Source organism: Teleopsis dalmanni, chromosome 2, assembly GCF_002237135.1.
Source record: "Teleopsis dalmanni isolate 2A chromosome 2, ASM223713v2, whole genome shotgun sequence".
NCBI classification, from domain to species: domain Eukaryota; kingdom Metazoa; phylum Arthropoda; class Insecta; order Diptera; family Diopsidae; genus Teleopsis; species Teleopsis dalmanni.
The window spans coordinates 118,071,327-118,088,695 of record NC_051847.1 but is presented as its reverse complement, the minus strand read 5'-3'; the positions used below and the strand labels follow the sequence as shown (position 1 = coordinate 118,088,695).

The window sequence follows — 17,369 nt, the reverse complement described above, 5'->3', positions numbered from 1 at the left end:
TAAACAAACAATTACTTTTAATATAAACAAAATATTAATACAAAGTATTTATATAGCAGCTATTTAATAAATATACAATATATCTATATCTATATATATATATATAAATATATATATGTATGTATAAAGGTAATTGCAGTTGTAGACAAATTTATTTGTAAACACAAATATAGCTGATATTAATATAGTAGAAATAAACATAAAAATATTGTGAATATATTTAAAAAGCATAAAGTAAGAAAATAAGTGGTATGTTAACAATTTTTTAAATACTGTACATAAAATTAATAATACTTGCCGTAAACTGTTAAAGGATGAACTATTAAATTCAACCAAAAAAATTTATTTTATTTTTTTTTTTATTGTCTTTATAAATGTTATAATTAATTTAATTTTTACTCACATTTTTTGCACAGTTTCGAGATCATTGCATATATTCTTTACCGCTTGTACAGTTTTAAGCTCACAGCATATTGTACCACTCATCGTTAATATATGAATTGAATTTCTATAAAAATGATAAAGATAATTTTATTTTATCATTGAAAAAATAAATTTAAACAATAATTTAAATTGATTTTTTTTTTTCAAAGTGTTGCTGCTGCTCATTATTTATGTTATTGTAGATATTGTTTTATGTAAAAAGTTTTTATGTTATGAATGTCATTTAACTGCAATTTTATTTATGTTTTATATTTTATGTATTTTCACAAGTGATCTGGATTTTGATAGTTATTCGAGGAGAATTAATTATTTGAGAAAAGAAAAATTGGGTTAATATTTCACATAAGTACTTAAATTATTATTACTGCAAAGGAAAACGATGAGACCGTAAATAATATCGGAAGCTTTGTAGTAATCGATTATTGATAATTAAGCGATAAGAAATAAATACAAACGTGCCATAAAGCAGTGGATGTAATATGTAAACTCACAACCAGACAGGTATATGGAGAAAAAGAGAATCATGTATTAATTTCTGTATTCACAAAAAAAAACCTAAGCATAGGTTATTAAGAAATGTTTTAAAATTACTAAATTTGTAATATAACGAACGATTAAAAATTATGTTAAAAATTTTAATATAATTTATTCATCAAAAAGAAACAAATCTTAAAGTGTCGTTTTAGTTGAATTCATTACTTATACCTCGTTTTCATTATATTATTTTAAATGACAATTATAATTGACTGTCAAATGCGTTTTCATTTCATGACAGAAATGCGAATATAACATCATATGACTACCCGTTTTCATTATACTGACAATATTTGACATTCAAAATAACACAGTGAAAACGAAGCATTACAATAATGAACTTCTTTTTAATTATATAATCTATATATATATATACTCTAACATTCAAAAATTTAATCAGTTCCATATAAGTAAAAAAATTAGTTGCTAGTTTGATACGTACTCTAATGAAACTATGTACTAAGAAAAAAATATGTTATAAATCTTTACACAACATAGCAAAGTCGTTTCTTTAATTTATATCCACTTATAGCTTTCGAAAAGATCATTTAACTATAAAGTTTGTTATTCTAATTCGTCAATTTTTAACAAATGTATGTTGAATTACTGTTAAAATCAGAAGCAGTTTTAAATATTATATTATTATATTATGTTTTATATATTATATTTACTTTCTATTTTATTAAATTTTATTTGCTATTATTTAGTAATTTTCACAATTTAACTTTTAAGCTGCAATATTTATCCAATTAATTCATATTTTTACTTTACAGTACGGTAGGTGAACTATATTATATTAATCAAATAAAATAAATAATAATAAATTTATATAAAACGTAACTTGTGTCATTTTTAACCAGCTGTATGCGAGTGTTCTTATATAAGAAATATAAACTATATTATTATAAAAATAACAGAATAAATAATGAAGAAAGAAGCCCTTATAGTAAATGTTTGAAGAAACTTAGCAAATTTAATAGAAAATAATAAAAATAAATAATCTAAAAGATATGTATTTTTTGTTTTATGTATATTTTTCTAAGCAGATATTGTTTTTAGTATTATGTAACATAAATTAGTTATATTAAACAGAATAAAAATTAATTAAATAATTTAATATTAAATTTAAGCCATATTGATGATAAGAATAAAATAACGACAACGTGTAATTTTAGTTGTAAACAATTATATATATATTATATATAAATCTATAGTATATACACAAATTAATAGTTCAATTTAAAGAAAGAATTAAAAATTGCATATACGCAAAATTAAATTTTAAATTATGTATAAATTATAACATACACATTGTCATTGTTTAAATGATTATAATCATAACCTAACATTAACAGAAATTATTATACAATATAAATATATATAAATTAAATTATTATCATAATTAAAACTTGTAAAAATTATACATATACCATATGTATATTAAAAAAAATATATATACATATATTTATTGCATATATTATTTTAATGGTTCAATAAAAAAAAATATAAATATAATTTAAAACATATAAAGTTTAATTTATTTATTCTTTCGAAGAAGAACTTGAAGAGTTAATAAAGGCAAGTATTATTTTGAATTCGTTCGTTTCCTGGTACTTGCAGTCTCAAAAAAAATTATTTACGAATAATTAAATACAAGAATTATACTCAAGACCACTGATGATGGGTATTTGGCAATACTCAAAACAGCTGTATGGTCAATTAAAATTAAATATATTGTTTATAATGCGAATTAGTTCAGCTTTTAAACGTATCTAAAAGATTAAGAAATAAATTATAGAATTATTAACTCTCTTATCATATGAAATGAATATCTGAAAAGTCACTATTGGGAAGCGCTTTGAAATGAGAATACTACAAGATCTGCAATACAATTTTGAAATAAAAACAACAATGTGATTAATAATTAGATATACATATTATTTTTTGAAAAACGAAGCTATAATTTGGACCTTCAATTTATTTATAGTGGAACAAGGCCGTATGCGATTGACATAATGCAAAAATATACGTGATTATAATAACTAATATAATGCTTTAATGATGAAGAAATTTAAAATTCAGGATATGAGAATTAAATAAATAATATATATAAAAATAATAATAAAAAAAGAAAAAAGTATATTAATACTAATAATAGATATACATAATATAATAGAAGTAAGATGTTAAAAATTACACGTCGAAATCACTCGCCACAATCCATCAGTACTTCACGTCTGTATTGCAAACTTTTCCTTAAAAAGGCTACCAGTCTGCGCCGTTTAGTGAGGCATAGCATTCAGATGGAGTTAATATAGTTTTGCCCCAGTGGAACTATCTAATTTTACACAGGATAGGGCAGCGTCCCATGGGATGAATGATGTTTTCTTTTTCGAATCCCTAATTATGTATACTATAACAGTTGCAAAATTTACTGCTCTTTGAATGCAAAGTACAACTAATCTAGGTAAGCTGCTCTTCAATAATCTTATGGAGTTAGCGAAAATTAATGAACGTGTTCAATCAATTACTGAGGCTATTGTGTTCAAGAAGGTATTATCTCCTAACAGTTCCAAATACCACACAGTTATCGCATGGAATTGATAGAAGGTCCCAAACAAACAAAACAAACAAAATTATCCAAGCGATAATTTATTAAATCTAACAAATTTTTAATAACTTTTCATAAATTTTTGTAATTTATTATTTTTTAAGTAAAAGATAGTAAATCTTGCCCACATATATACTGTGTAAAAAGTAACCAGAATTATAGATAAGATAAGTAAGAACGGGGTACTAGCTCCCATTTGAGCAGAGCACTGCGACCATGATTGATCTTTTGTGCTACAACAGACCCTAACTGAACTGAAGACATTCCGCCTTCCGGATGAAGGCTAAAATGTCGGCCGTTGAGGACCTCCTAATGTCGGAAGGGGAGAGCAATTCCCGAACCAGTGACCTCCTCCTGGCCCAGATCAAGGCTGGGCAGTCACATAGAACGTGGCTGGTTGTCTCCTCTGCTTCTAAGCAGAGTTTACAATTTATCTTTTCGGTCAGGCCCATTTTGTTGAGATGGTAACGTAGCCCATGGTGACCCGTTAGATATCCCACCAGCAACCTCAACTCTGTTCTGCTAAAGAAGGATATCTTATTGTAACTATAGGGGTGAACCAGCTCTTTAGCCTGACGGTTACCTCGACTGTCTCGCCAGTAGCGACTTATCTCGGTTGAAATCCAATTATTGATTATAGACCTAGTTGTAGACCAACTTATAAGGTTCTGGTCCACAGATTTGAGTGGTGGAAACCATAATTACTAAATATAATTCAAAAAAATTGTGAATCAATAATTTATTTTATCACTTTAAGTAGATCCTATTAAATAAAATACAACTTTGTCAATGGTTGATTTAATCATCCATAAGTTTTCATAAGTATGCCGCTAAAATCGTTCACCAAATTTCCTTTTATTGACATAACCTATTTGAAGCGCCTTTCTCGAAGTGGAAAAGGCTTCGAGAACAGAAGAAAGTAACATGGGCTAATATCAGATGAGTATGGCAGTTTTTAACTCCAAGCTTATTAAAAAAAAAATATAATATTGAAATCAGCTAATTTAAATATATCAAATCTCGCATGGCAATACAGTACAGTGCTACCAACTTATAGAAATATGGTTGTATCTTTAATGCACGTTTTTAAAATTATAAATTCCACAAATTTACACACAGAGTGTATAGACCACTTTATCTGAAAGCTGACAATACTCTTAGGTAGATCCTTAAAAGGAACTGTGATGTTAACAGGATACAAGCAAAAACTCCGAGTCGATGGCTGGACACAATAAAGTGAAATATATTTATGAACATTCAGAATTATGCAGTCCAGACCATAAACCGATATTAGAGAAATATTAATGCAAATGCTAAAAATGATAATGAAAGATATCTGCTATAAGATTACTTTTTGCATTGGTCAAAAGCCTTGAATGTACTATGGCTTATGCACATCACATAATCCTTATAAAATATATCAAATGATATTTCTGCATGCTGAAACATTCTTATAGAAGTGATTAGTTAAGAACTTTTTTGTCGTTCGCTCTGTGCCAATGACGAAATACCGACTTCACAAAATTAATTTTACAAAAGAATTGAACTCTGGAGCTCTGCCTCTCTATTAAACATTAAAAATCTCCAAAGAGCTCAATTAAAAATCCTCCGGCAAATAGTCGGTGCCCATGATATATAAAAAACGCGCATATTCATAGAGATCTTTCAATTAACACAGTCACAGAGGTATTTGTCAGCAACACACAAAAGTACCAAATCAAACTCATGAACCAACAAAACCCACTTCCAAGTAATCTTACCCAAAGTACTGGAACCCAGCGACTCAAAAGGAACTATACCTACCAGGCTATTCAAAAATAATGCCCGACATGGAAGCGAAATTGGACGAAGTTTTGGGTAAGTACAATTGATTATTAGTAAGTTCTAAATTGATTTTTAAAAGATTCAATAAAAAAGCAAAATAAAGTTAAAAAAAAAATTTATAATTCATGATTTGATATTAGATTGAATTAAGCCTAGATAGGGTAGACTCACTTCGATGATATATAGATGGGCAACGTCATGAGGAGTAAAGTTGCAGGTAGGGTATATATAGGGACTTGACATTTATGTTTGACAAGTACAGATGAGGGGCCGAATCTAAAAGTTCAGAGCATCGAAATTTTCACAGTTTAGTGAAAAATTAAAATTAATTACATACAATAAATTGAAGAATTAAAATAAATTTTTTTATATATTTTTTTTATTGTTTGTCATTTTCTTTTCTACAAATATAATCGCACAAATTAATTTTTTAACGTATCTATGTTATGTTACTTTTTCATAATCAAAGTTTAGTTACTAAAAATTAATATAATTAACAAATATTTATGAAGCTTTATGTTTGTAAGTTCAGAGTTTGTTTTCAGTGTTATTTTCTATGTGTATGTGTTTGTAATAACTTTTATTTGTATGGTATGTATTCATAAATTATTAAACCGAAAACCCAAGATTTGTATTTGGAATGACTGGGGACTGTCTGGGGAAAATTATAAAAGCATATATATAACAGGAAGGTGCGCATTGTTGTTTTTGTTGTACCATACAACACTGAGAAATGAATCGATTAGATAAGATTAGATTAATATTGTTTCTGTTTTTTTTTTTTTTGTTTTTTGTATACAAATACAGTAAATAAATTGATATACATTAATATTATTTTTCGCATGATTACTCGTACTTATAAAATAGTTTACAAAATACATTTATTTCTTTAAACATCTATATTATTTGTTTTTTTTTTATTTTTCTGAACTTTATGCTTAAAAATCGTTACTATTGAAAGTATTTGTTTTATTCTATTGACAAATTCTTAATGTTTAATATGTTTTACGCTTATTGTTCCACTGAATTCATATTTTATATTAACAAAAGATTATTTTGTGCATTTGTTGTATTTATGGATATATATGTATAATTTTTTTTTTATTTCTATGTATTAAATGAATAGGCTATTTATTTTATATAATATGTACTGCGGCTAAAAATGTTAATTTATGTATATATTGTATGAAATTAAAGTTAATTAAAAATTAAGCTTTGAAAATTATTTTATTTTATTTTGGTCTAAACTGTTTACCTACGTTTCCCTCAATTTTAAGTGTATATTATATTTATGTATACGTATATATTATTTTATTTTTAATTTAATTCATGTTATTTGTATAGATTATTTTCTTCATTTTTTATTGTATATGTATCTAACCGCTTTGTATATATAACTACTTATAATCACAATAATAATTATAAGTATAATAATTTTGAAGAACAAAAAAGAAAAGCCTGAGGCACATATAACATCTCTGTATTATTTTCAGTTTTGTATAATAATTTACAAATATTTTTTTTTAAATGTTATTTAATAAATTAACAAAGTTTGACTTTGTATTCGTTTTAAACTCATTTAATCATATTATCAATTTTTTTTTAAATATTTTTAATATTTCTGTGTATATTTTATTTAATAATTACTAAAGCAAAACAACATATATTTATTTTTCAATTTTTTCAAAATGTTTGTACATGAATAATTTTAGTTTTAATCGTTTTAATATAACAGACTTACATATATACAAAAATAAAATTTAACATTAAGCACATATTTTTTGAAATATACATACATAATTACATACAACTATGGTTTAAGTGAAAACTATATGTGATATTTTTGATTTCATAAAAAAATGCAGCAAACACAAATATAAAAAAAAAACATTAATACATTTTTTATTTAATGAGTACCAGATTTTTTTTTATATATTTGTACTCTATGTACCATTAGCAATGGTAAATAAAGATCATTAAAATTTATATATAAAAAAATTTGCAGCAATAAATAACCATTTTTGCACAATAAGAAAATAAAATATATGATTACTTACAAATTGGAGAATATTACAATTACGAAACCTCATTTAGGGACTTTTACGGAATTAAAACCGAATGTTTACACTATAGCAATTAAATCAAAACATTTTAGAGACAAAAGGAAAAACAAAAAGAAACAGACAATATCAAGAAATATTTAAAGTTAAGAATTAAATTTAATAAAATGAAATTATTTTATTTAAAAATATTTAATTTAAAGTTAAAATTAATTTTAGAAAGTATGTATATTATTTTTTTATTCGATATTTCTAAAAATTTGTTTCTTTTCGTTTAAAGTTTTTAAAGTATTCTCAGACATATTATAAAATAATTATTATTTTTATAAAATTATTACACAATATTTTAATGGTTTTAATGAATAATAGTTCCAAACATTTATTGAGATAATTGTGATAATGTAAACGTACTATTAAACTTTTCATAATAAAAGAACATGCACACAAAAATTTATAAAAAAAAAAAATAATTATTTTGAAATAAAAAATACTAAAATTAAAAATTGTATAAAAAATTTTTAGGACTAATTTTAAAAATTCACAACAATTAAAATATATTTGACTAAGCACACTCAAAGGCTTGTACATAATTATATCCTAAATTTGGTACTTTATTCTTTTACAAACATTGCTAACTAGAACATTGCTAACTATTTAAATACAGTGTATGCACGCGATTAACAAAAATAAAATGTAAGGATATTTGACAATAAATTAAACATGTTATACCATATGAGCAAATAATAAGTGTGAGTGAAAAAAAATAACAGTAAAACGGTCTTTCTTTTTTATTACAAACTTTGATATAATCAAAAAGTTTTAATGTGAATCCGAAATCTAGACGGAATAAACTGTAAAAGACAATGGACACTAGTACAAAATTAAGGGGAAAGAAAATTTATGCACTGAACTGAATCATACATAGGAATACAAAAATATATATAAGGAAAGATACGCAATAATTATGCGGTACTTTTTAGTTAATACTGGAATTTTATTAATTCAAATATTTTTATTTTTTACTCCTTTATTGTAGGCATCTGAGTCTTATTTTCGAAAAACTGATGGAACTACATTTCACAGAGCGCTTTTTCAGTCTATTTTATGAAAACAATAAAGAGTCGTAAAGATCGAAACAAACGATAACAGTTAGAACTATACAATGGATGTATGAAAATATCCTAATCAATGTTTTTGAGGATTCTTGAAAAATATATGCTGTCTGCAGAGGCCGAAAGTGAAGGTTATTTCAAAAATTTTCCATTTTTTTCCATTATTTTTACTCTTTTTATTCGTTTTTTTTAATTTTAAAACGCAAAAATAATTCTGATTCTTGTCTTAACGAAAACTTTAAAAATGACTAATATTTTTTGAAAATATTAAGTTTATTTTTTAAGCAGAGTAAAAATAAAATTCCCTTTGGATCTGATGGTTGTTGTTGTGAACTCACACGTAAAGAGTTTGAAACAGTTAGTACATGTACATTCTATTTACACATGTGATATTGCATTTTTATAAATTGTAACAGTTTTAATTAATAACTATTACGAAGCCCTAAATGATCTGAGATATTACCAAAACTCTTTGTTATTACTCTTTGTTAACTCTTTGTATTCTAAAACCAAATTTTTTTCAAAACTTCACTTATCTTTGTTTGATACTAATTTTTTACATATAGTAAGATTCTAAACAAGATGCAATTTAACGTTTCAAAATTGTAATATATTATTATAAAATTAAAATTATTAAGAGAACAGAAAAACATCAAATACTTTTATCCAATACATAGTTTATATTAACCTTGAACTGTTATTGCAGAAGTTATATTTAATGAAACTAAGAACTCAGTGCCACACTCCAAAGATATTTGAAAAATTTCCAAAAACTATAAGTGCTTTCTTTAGGGCCATCTTATGCAGAGTGTCACGGTCACGGCTTGAAATTGTTGTTGTTTTCAATGCAAATTTTAAATTTGAGAATGAGAGAAAAAACAATATGGCCGCTCAAACTCCGGCATGAGAACTGGCGTATTTGTTCCTCGGCACTAAGGCAAAACAGTGTTGTTTAGTAATAAATTTCAGAATTTGCGTCTTTTAGGAGCAAATTACTCCAATTTCCGTACGATTTGGAAAAAAATAGCAGTAAGCAACACAGCCTATTTTATATAATCTAATTATTACACAGGAAAAGCGTATAATTTTGTTAGTATTATTAACAATTATTATAAGATAATATAATAATAAATTAACAGTTGTTGTATTACGGCCTCTATGAGTTTTTTCTTGCTGGTTGTTTTTAGAAGCAAATTGAAAGTGAGCATATCTACATTTCCTTTTACATTTAGGCACAACCAAAAAGTACAAAGAATTAGTGAAAATACAAAATTTGCAATACTGATGTGACATTCTACATAAGATGCTTTTTCGGTATAGTCGGAAAGAGTGAATTTTGGCATGCCCGAAACACTCTGCATAACATGGCCCTTACAAAGTTCTATATTGTAATGTGTCCACACGTTTACGCTTAGAGTACTATAATTAAGGTCATCTTAAAAGATAGTATACACATGTTATTAATTATCACATGTTATATATACTATCATTTGAAATGCCTTTATTTAAATTTCTAAATGTAAAGTATAATATATAAATAATATATATAATTAACAGAATTTTGTGGTTTATATAATTTGAAAATAATATATTGAAAAATATGTTATTTATCTGTTGCTGCTGGTAAAATTGATAGAATATTTCGTTGCAATTTATATAAATAAAAGCACAACAAAATATTTTATTATAAAAATTTAATAGAAAATATGTATATAATAACATTTAACACAAATTTTTTTCACTTTTACTATTTTTAATTTTAAATATAACATTAAAATAATAGACAGAAATAAAAAACTGTTCTTAAGAGTAACAGATATACTTAAATAAAACAACAAATGACCATATAAAATATAATTAAAAATTAAACCCAATTAAAAATAACAAAGAAAAAAAAACTATCTACAGGTATACTGTAATCATCTGTCAAAGAATGATTAGAGGTGGATGTAATAAAGTATTTACAAATAGTTTTATATTACATATATGAAAAAACAAGAAACAATAGACCAAGACTATACACTTGTATAATTAATTTTTCTAATATACTTAAGTTTAAGGCGCAATATTGGTCAGGGATATTAACAATCAAATACACGTTTAAAAGTCACTTAATATTGGATCATGCAATTATAGAAATAAATAAATTTAAAAAATTCAGAGCTCCAAAAATATACTAGGTAGTTTTTAGATAATTTGCAGTATTTCACTTTAATAAATAAAGCAAATTGCATATTAGACGACAAAACGCGTTTTTATATTTTTAAATATATTTAACATTGAAAATCTTTATAAAGACGCTTACTATAGAAATTGTTTGTGAATTCAATTTATATTTATTTACTTTCGTTTTTATTTTTTGCTTCTTTGGTGCCATAGTTGGCACTTTAACTGTATACATGTGACCGCGAGTGAAGCGAAGTGATTTACATCATAATTGATATGAATTCTATTTAGTAAGGCAATCCACTTGCAGTATGACATTTTTAATGTATGACTTAATTATTTAGTAAGTAATTATAAGGAATTTTATACATTCTTTAATAATTCTCTATTTACCGGTGAATTTGTATTTTGAAGTATATTTTTTATAACATTTACTTCAACATATTAAGAAAAGCTTGTTGCTCACTAGTTGCCGTTTTTCTAAAAACCAACCTATATGATACATTTTTATCTCTGGAACATCCCTTAATTTCCGAGTCTCATTTGATTTCTTCATATATAAATAAAAAAAATATAAAAATAATTATAACAACTAATAAATGTTAACTATACAAAAATTAAAATTACAAATTTTGTTGGTTAGTATATGTTATTCAAATGAAGAGAAAGTTGAAGGTGAATTTTTATTTTATTGTGGTGAATAGTGGACATTTTAGTTATTATACTTCGATAAGACACAAAAAAGTATAATGGCTTTTATATAATTTTGATTCGATCAAAATTTTGTTTGGAAGTGTCAGTTTGGAATCAGTTTTTACAATTTACCCACTTGCTCTAAAAGTAAACCTACCACACATTCAGTAGCTTCGATATTCGTCATACTGCAATCACTATTATTGCAGTTATTTTTAGTATTAGTGCTACTAACTTTAATTGTACCCTCAACCTTCTCTTCATGCAAATTCTACAAACTACCAAGCAAATCAGTTCCTACAATAATTGACTCCGCATCAGTGCCGGTAGCCGTAACATTACCGTCATCTATAAGTGTATCAGTATTTAAATTTTCTAAACCAACACTTACGTCAATTTCGCTAGCATCCACATTACCAATTAAATTATCGGTTCCAACGGCTCCAAAAGTTGATATATCTATACTATTGCCATTGATTAAAAAATCACGATTATACTCAGTTGGACTATAACGAAAACTAGTCGTAGTTATAGGAGTCGTTGGCATAGATTTTGATATATCATATACTGATCGTGCAGCATGCATACCGCTACATTTAACAGCAGCCGTAAATGTTGTCGTATTACCGTTAAATGTGGCAGCAGCATTCGGTGATAATAAATTAATTTCATCATTTAAGGCATGTAAGCGACGGCTGTAAAAGTTATTATTTCCTAAAAGGTTTTGCTGATGATGTGGTAATGGTGTAGAAGGCACTGATCGTGAAACGGTTGAATTGTTGCAGTTGCCAGTAATTCCAAATGTAGTGCAAGTTCCACTGCTACTGTAACCAGATGAAGATCCAGCCGATGAGCACGTTGTAGTGGCAATACTTGCTTGTGCTATGCTAGCAACAAAATCTGGCGATGAAAGTATATCGTTCACATCTACATCATATGACAGAACAGTAGTGGTGTCTGAGCCAATTCCAGTTGATTCTTCTAATTTAATCATGGATATGTGTGTGTTACTATGTTGACTGCAACTGTTTTCGGAAAACATTGTAGACTCTGTAAACTCATGTGGCACTGGAGTTTGCGCAACCGAAGTACAAGTGGAGTAATTTGTATGAAAGCCATTGCGATTAAAAACTGGCGAGTGTGTGCGTTGTAAATGCGATAATGGCACTGATTGGGATCGTTGCATTTCATTTAGAGGCGTCAATTGACATTCTGCTGTTGTGTTTATATCGAAGCTAAATGAATTTTGACCATAAGTTGCAGTATCACCAGCAACTGTACCAAACAAATCTAGATCCAACGAGTCTTGCTCAGATAGCAATGCGTTATTTGCAGTTGTCACATCATTATAGCTGTTATTACAATTGCTACCAAGTGTTAGCCATGTATTATTCATAACTTGTTGAGTACCTATTAGTTGTTGTTGTTGTTGTTGTTGCTGCTGCTGTTGCAGCACGGATGGACTAGGTGGTGCTGATGCAGAGGTATTGTTTGGCATGACAGTAGCATAAGTGCGTTTTCTTCGGCTAGCGCCTATCATTGGGTCACTTGAGCCACAGTCCAGTGATTGTTGTTTTACGAGCGCTGGTTTCGGCTTGAGTCGTGTTAGCCCAGGACTTGCAAAGAAATTACTATTCGTTGTATTAGTTTGTAAAGTAGCGTTATTTGTATTTGGTGAGATAGGTAAAAATATGCAGTTTTTACGATTTAAATTTAGTTCGCTATTTTTAAGTGGAGTGTTTAAACTAATCTTACGTTTATTTTGGAAGTTTATATGTTGATTTTTTTGTTCTTGATGCTTTTGTGACATTAGAGCCAGAGACGCTGAGGCAGATCCAATAGTTACTGCAGTTGTTGTTACATTTGATGGTAAAGTCAATGTAGATGTTGGTACAATTTTTGCATTGGCAAATCCTGTACTAATTGGTACTGCAGTATTTTGCAAATTGTTTCTTACTGAGTTTGGTGCTATTATTTTTGTTAATCTATTAGAGGTAATAGAAATCTTTTCGACATTATCAGTCGAACTTCCTAAAGCACTATGTTCAGCTATCAACGTAGTTTTTTTAACTTCGTTAGTTGGCATTTGCATTGACATTGGATTCGTTTTTACAGCATCAGAGGAATTTACTTTTTCCTCAGCGTCTCCCGGCTGAAAATATTGAAGCAGCTCTGTATCTTGATCTTGTGAATTATCTTCCTCATCAGGTAGAAAATAGTCATCAAGTTCTCTTTTATCCATATTGCATATACTTATGACGCGTTCTCGTGGTAAGCCAAGATTTTCTGGTAATTCAGTATCTTTATCTTCATTCATATCAGAGTTATTTGCATCTGCAGCTGCAGCCTGTTTCTTCGCTCGAAGTAGTAATTGCATATTTCTTGAAGCAACTTTAGGTACATTGGTAGAGTTGTCACTATCCGTACTTGCAGTGGACCCTAATCCTGAAATTGATGGACTAGTGGATGCGTTATTTGATATTTGTGCTGGTGGACCCATTAAATAATTAGTAACAGGTGATTCAATGCCAACTATATCACGTGTCACGGCTGCAGATACAGCTGCTGTCACTGATATTGTTGGAATATTAGGGGTTGCAATAACTGAAATGCTATTTGGTGTTGCAGGAGATGCTGCTGGTGAAGCTGTTGATGGTAAAGTTATTGTAGAATTATTATTAGGTGTTGGTGAATTAATCCAAAACCCTTTGGTCTGTTGCGCTTTGCGTACTTTTTTGCAAAAAACATTTGTTGGATTATAGTCATCAACAACTTCTTCTTTAATAACTATTTGTTCCACACTGATTGCGGTCTGTGTAGCTAAAGTGGTTGCAGTATTTGCTGGCGATGGTGTACTAATAGCAGACATTTCAATAATTTTTGGTGTTAAATTTTTAACAGCAGACATAGGAGTGCGATTCAATAAAATACCACCAAATTGGTTATCTACAATATCAGACGGTGGGGCTTTTGCAAGCACTGTGCGCTGTTCTGTAGCCAAGTTAATAGGCAAAACTTGATGTGTGGTCGACTGTATATAATTTGTATTTATAGCAGCGTTTTGTATTTGTGGTAGAGGCAATTGCTGCGCATGTTGTATGTTTGGAGAATCAATAATTTCTTGCTTTATTTTAACCATAAATTTTTGTTCATCATCAGACAAAACTGTGCCTACGAAATTTGACGTTTTTGGAGACTGTTCACTTTTGTTATTGTTTGTAATATTGCTATTGTTATTGTTATTAATTGATTGATTTCCCTGTGACTGATTGCAACTAGATTCGGAAGATGATGATCCCTTTCGTTTTTTCTTACGCCTTTTCTTAAGCGGTCCCATGTCCTAAAATAGAAAAATAATTGTAAACAACAATGGAGTAACATTTGTGTACCAACATTTGTGTAAGGTAAAGGTAAACACTTACATTAAGCAAACGTTTTTCCTTTGGTTCTCTTGCAGTGTATTTTTTATTAGAAACATTTGCACGAGAGGCACATGTTATTGTACCAGAATTTAGTATGTTTGATCCTTTGATTCGTTCTGCTAAATCTTTTAATCCGTCCACCCTTACATTAAGCAATTTCTCAGCCCATTTTTTAATAACATTCCATGATTCGGTATCAGATTCTTCAGTACTAAATATCAATGTACTACTCTCAGAAGTATTTGTTGATGTATTTGGTGTACCACTTATATTAGTATTCATTTGTGGTAATTGAGGTGCAGCTAACTTTGTAGTTTTCCGCATAGCAGCATAACAGTATCGGGAGTTACCACGCGTACCTAGACGTCGAGGTCTTATACCTGGAAAGACTTGCTTCATAACTTTTCCAAAATCAGCAGTAGATAACGGCTTTATATTTAAACGTTCACAATAAGCTCTAAATCAAATATATTTAATTAATTTTTTTCAAACAATATATACATTTCAATAACGTACTGGTAGTCATTATAAACGTCTTGTTTTGGTATAGATACTTGTGGATCATGCTCCAAATGCGAACGTACCCAATTTATAGTATGATTAATTTCAGAACGCGTGCCAAGTGGATTTTGTGGATGACGAAGAGGATCTAAAATAAAAATAATTTTTTTTAATTATTGTAATTTGACTAAAATTTATATATATTTTTAATGCTAACCTGTGTCAGGAGCTTCTCCTGGTAGGCGTAAATACAGTAGCAATTTTTCAACTGGTTTTAATGTAGAGATACGATCCAAAATTTGTGCAATTTGTTGTTTCGCTTGATCGCTAAAAAAATTGAATTGAATTATATTTCTTATAATTCAAGAAAAAATTATAAGAAAGCATGTAATTACCTTAGACTAGATTCGACCATATTATGCACACGAGATAGTTTTTCATCATCCGGTGTTTTTACACCTAGTCCTATAAGACGTCCAGGTATGCCACCTACATTAACATTTCCATCTCCATTATTGCTTATAGCATTGATGACATTTTCTACTATTGTGCTGGTGATAACGCCGCTACTAGCAGATGGCATTTCTCCATGTTGTCTTGTTATTGTTATTGGCTGTACATTTGGGTTTGTTACAGTTTGTTGTTGTAGCATTGAGGCATTATTTGGTACTAGTGGCATAGATGCTACACTTGTCACAGTAGTTCCAGTTGCGTTAGCGCCAGCTATTGAAACTGCTGTAGCAGCATTCATTAAAATGAATTGATCTAGCCCAAAAGCACTGCTGCCACTATTACCAGAAGCATTGATAGCAAAGGGGTTTGGTGTTAATACAGAAGTAGCTGCAGCTGCCACGGTAGCTGGGGAATATGATGGCGGTACGAAACCGCTTGGTGCAGGTACATTTGAAGAGGTTGAAAGCAATGTTGGAGTATTATGTGCTAGTGACGGTGGGGGTGCGGAAGCATGATGTATTAAAGGTGTTTGAAATCGGGCAACATAAGGTGCTGGGTGTCCTGTACCACTATTTCCAACATATAAAGTAGATTGAGTTGGTATAGGAGCAGTATTTTGATGATCATAAAGGTTAATTGATCCTTGTGCGTGCAACTTTTGAGCTGCTGCCGTATTCGCTGCCGTTGCCGTTGCCTTTGTCCACTGCGCTGCACTTTGAACATTCTTTTCGGACATGTTCCACAAGGATTGTTAATGAGTGGTGGCGAGCGCCGGCAATAGCTCGCACACTGTAAACGTTTAATTATATGCTCTTTATTGATATATTATTTTAAAAACAGTCTTATAGAGTACCTGTTTTTTTTTTAAATGTGCGTGTTCAGTATCAATAGATACGACAATTTAGTTTAAAAAATAATTTTTTCACACTTAAGAGGTGATGGTGAAGGCGATAATGAAAGAGACGACGGATGCCAGATAATTAAGCATTTTTTCTATTTTTTTCTATTGGACTTTTTCTTTTTGCGATGCTTGTGCGTTTAATTTTCCACACAAAATCTAATAAACTTATACACTATTTTCACAACAGATAACGACAACAAATTAACGTTCACTACTTAAAATTCATTTTTTTAATAATAAAATTAATAAAAACAATTTTTTTAATGCCATTTTAAAGAAAAAAGCACTGTCCCGTTACTTGTTTTCCTTCATTTGGGAATGGCGACTTGATAATAAATAAAGATAATGTAATATAAAAGCTAAGAGAAAAGTATTGCCACCCTTTTTTACCGAAAACACAACAAATACATATGATTAGTTCATATGAGGTATGGTATATCGCTCAAGGCAGTCGTATATGAACACATATAATGTTAAATGAGAAATTGTTGAAATTCAAAAATGTATTTTTATATAATATTTGCAATACCCACGTGTAAATACATATTTTTTAAGCGCTTAAGAATTTAGTTATCTGATTTATGGAGCCAATAGAGTTGGTACAAGTCGAATGTGTATTCCAGTGCTTAAAAAACTGTTGACATTTGT

The 17,369-nt window shown here is 28.6% G+C and overlaps 1 protein-coding gene across 3 annotated transcripts; it reads right to left on the bottom strand.

Annotated features, from left to right (window-relative positions):
- Positions 1-268: 268 nt before the first annotated feature.
- LOC119680035 lies at positions 269-17,336 on the bottom strand. Of its 3 annotated transcripts, none has more exons than XM_038092655.1 (6): positions 15,763-17,336; positions 15,585-15,694; positions 15,383-15,515; positions 14,867-15,323; positions 11,836-14,784; positions 269-508 (listed from the first exon to the last, which is right to left on the bottom strand). In XM_038092655.1, the coding sequence occupies exons 1-6, from the start codon at positions 16,554-16,556 to the stop codon at positions 464-466; spliced, it is 4,488 nt and encodes a 1,495-aa protein (XP_037948583.1). In that variant the 5' UTR covers positions 16,557-17,336; the 3' UTR covers positions 269-463. The 3 variants fall into 3 exon arrangements, with proteins under 3 accessions (XP_037948583.1, XP_037948582.1, XP_037948581.1); XM_038092654.1 differs by lacking the exon at positions 269-508 and adding an exon at positions 10,652-11,301; XM_038092653.1 differs by lacking the exon at positions 269-508 and having other exon boundaries at positions 11,370-14,784; positions 15,763-16,609; positions 16,674-17,336.
- Between the last annotated feature and the right edge of the window lie 33 nt (positions 17,337-17,369).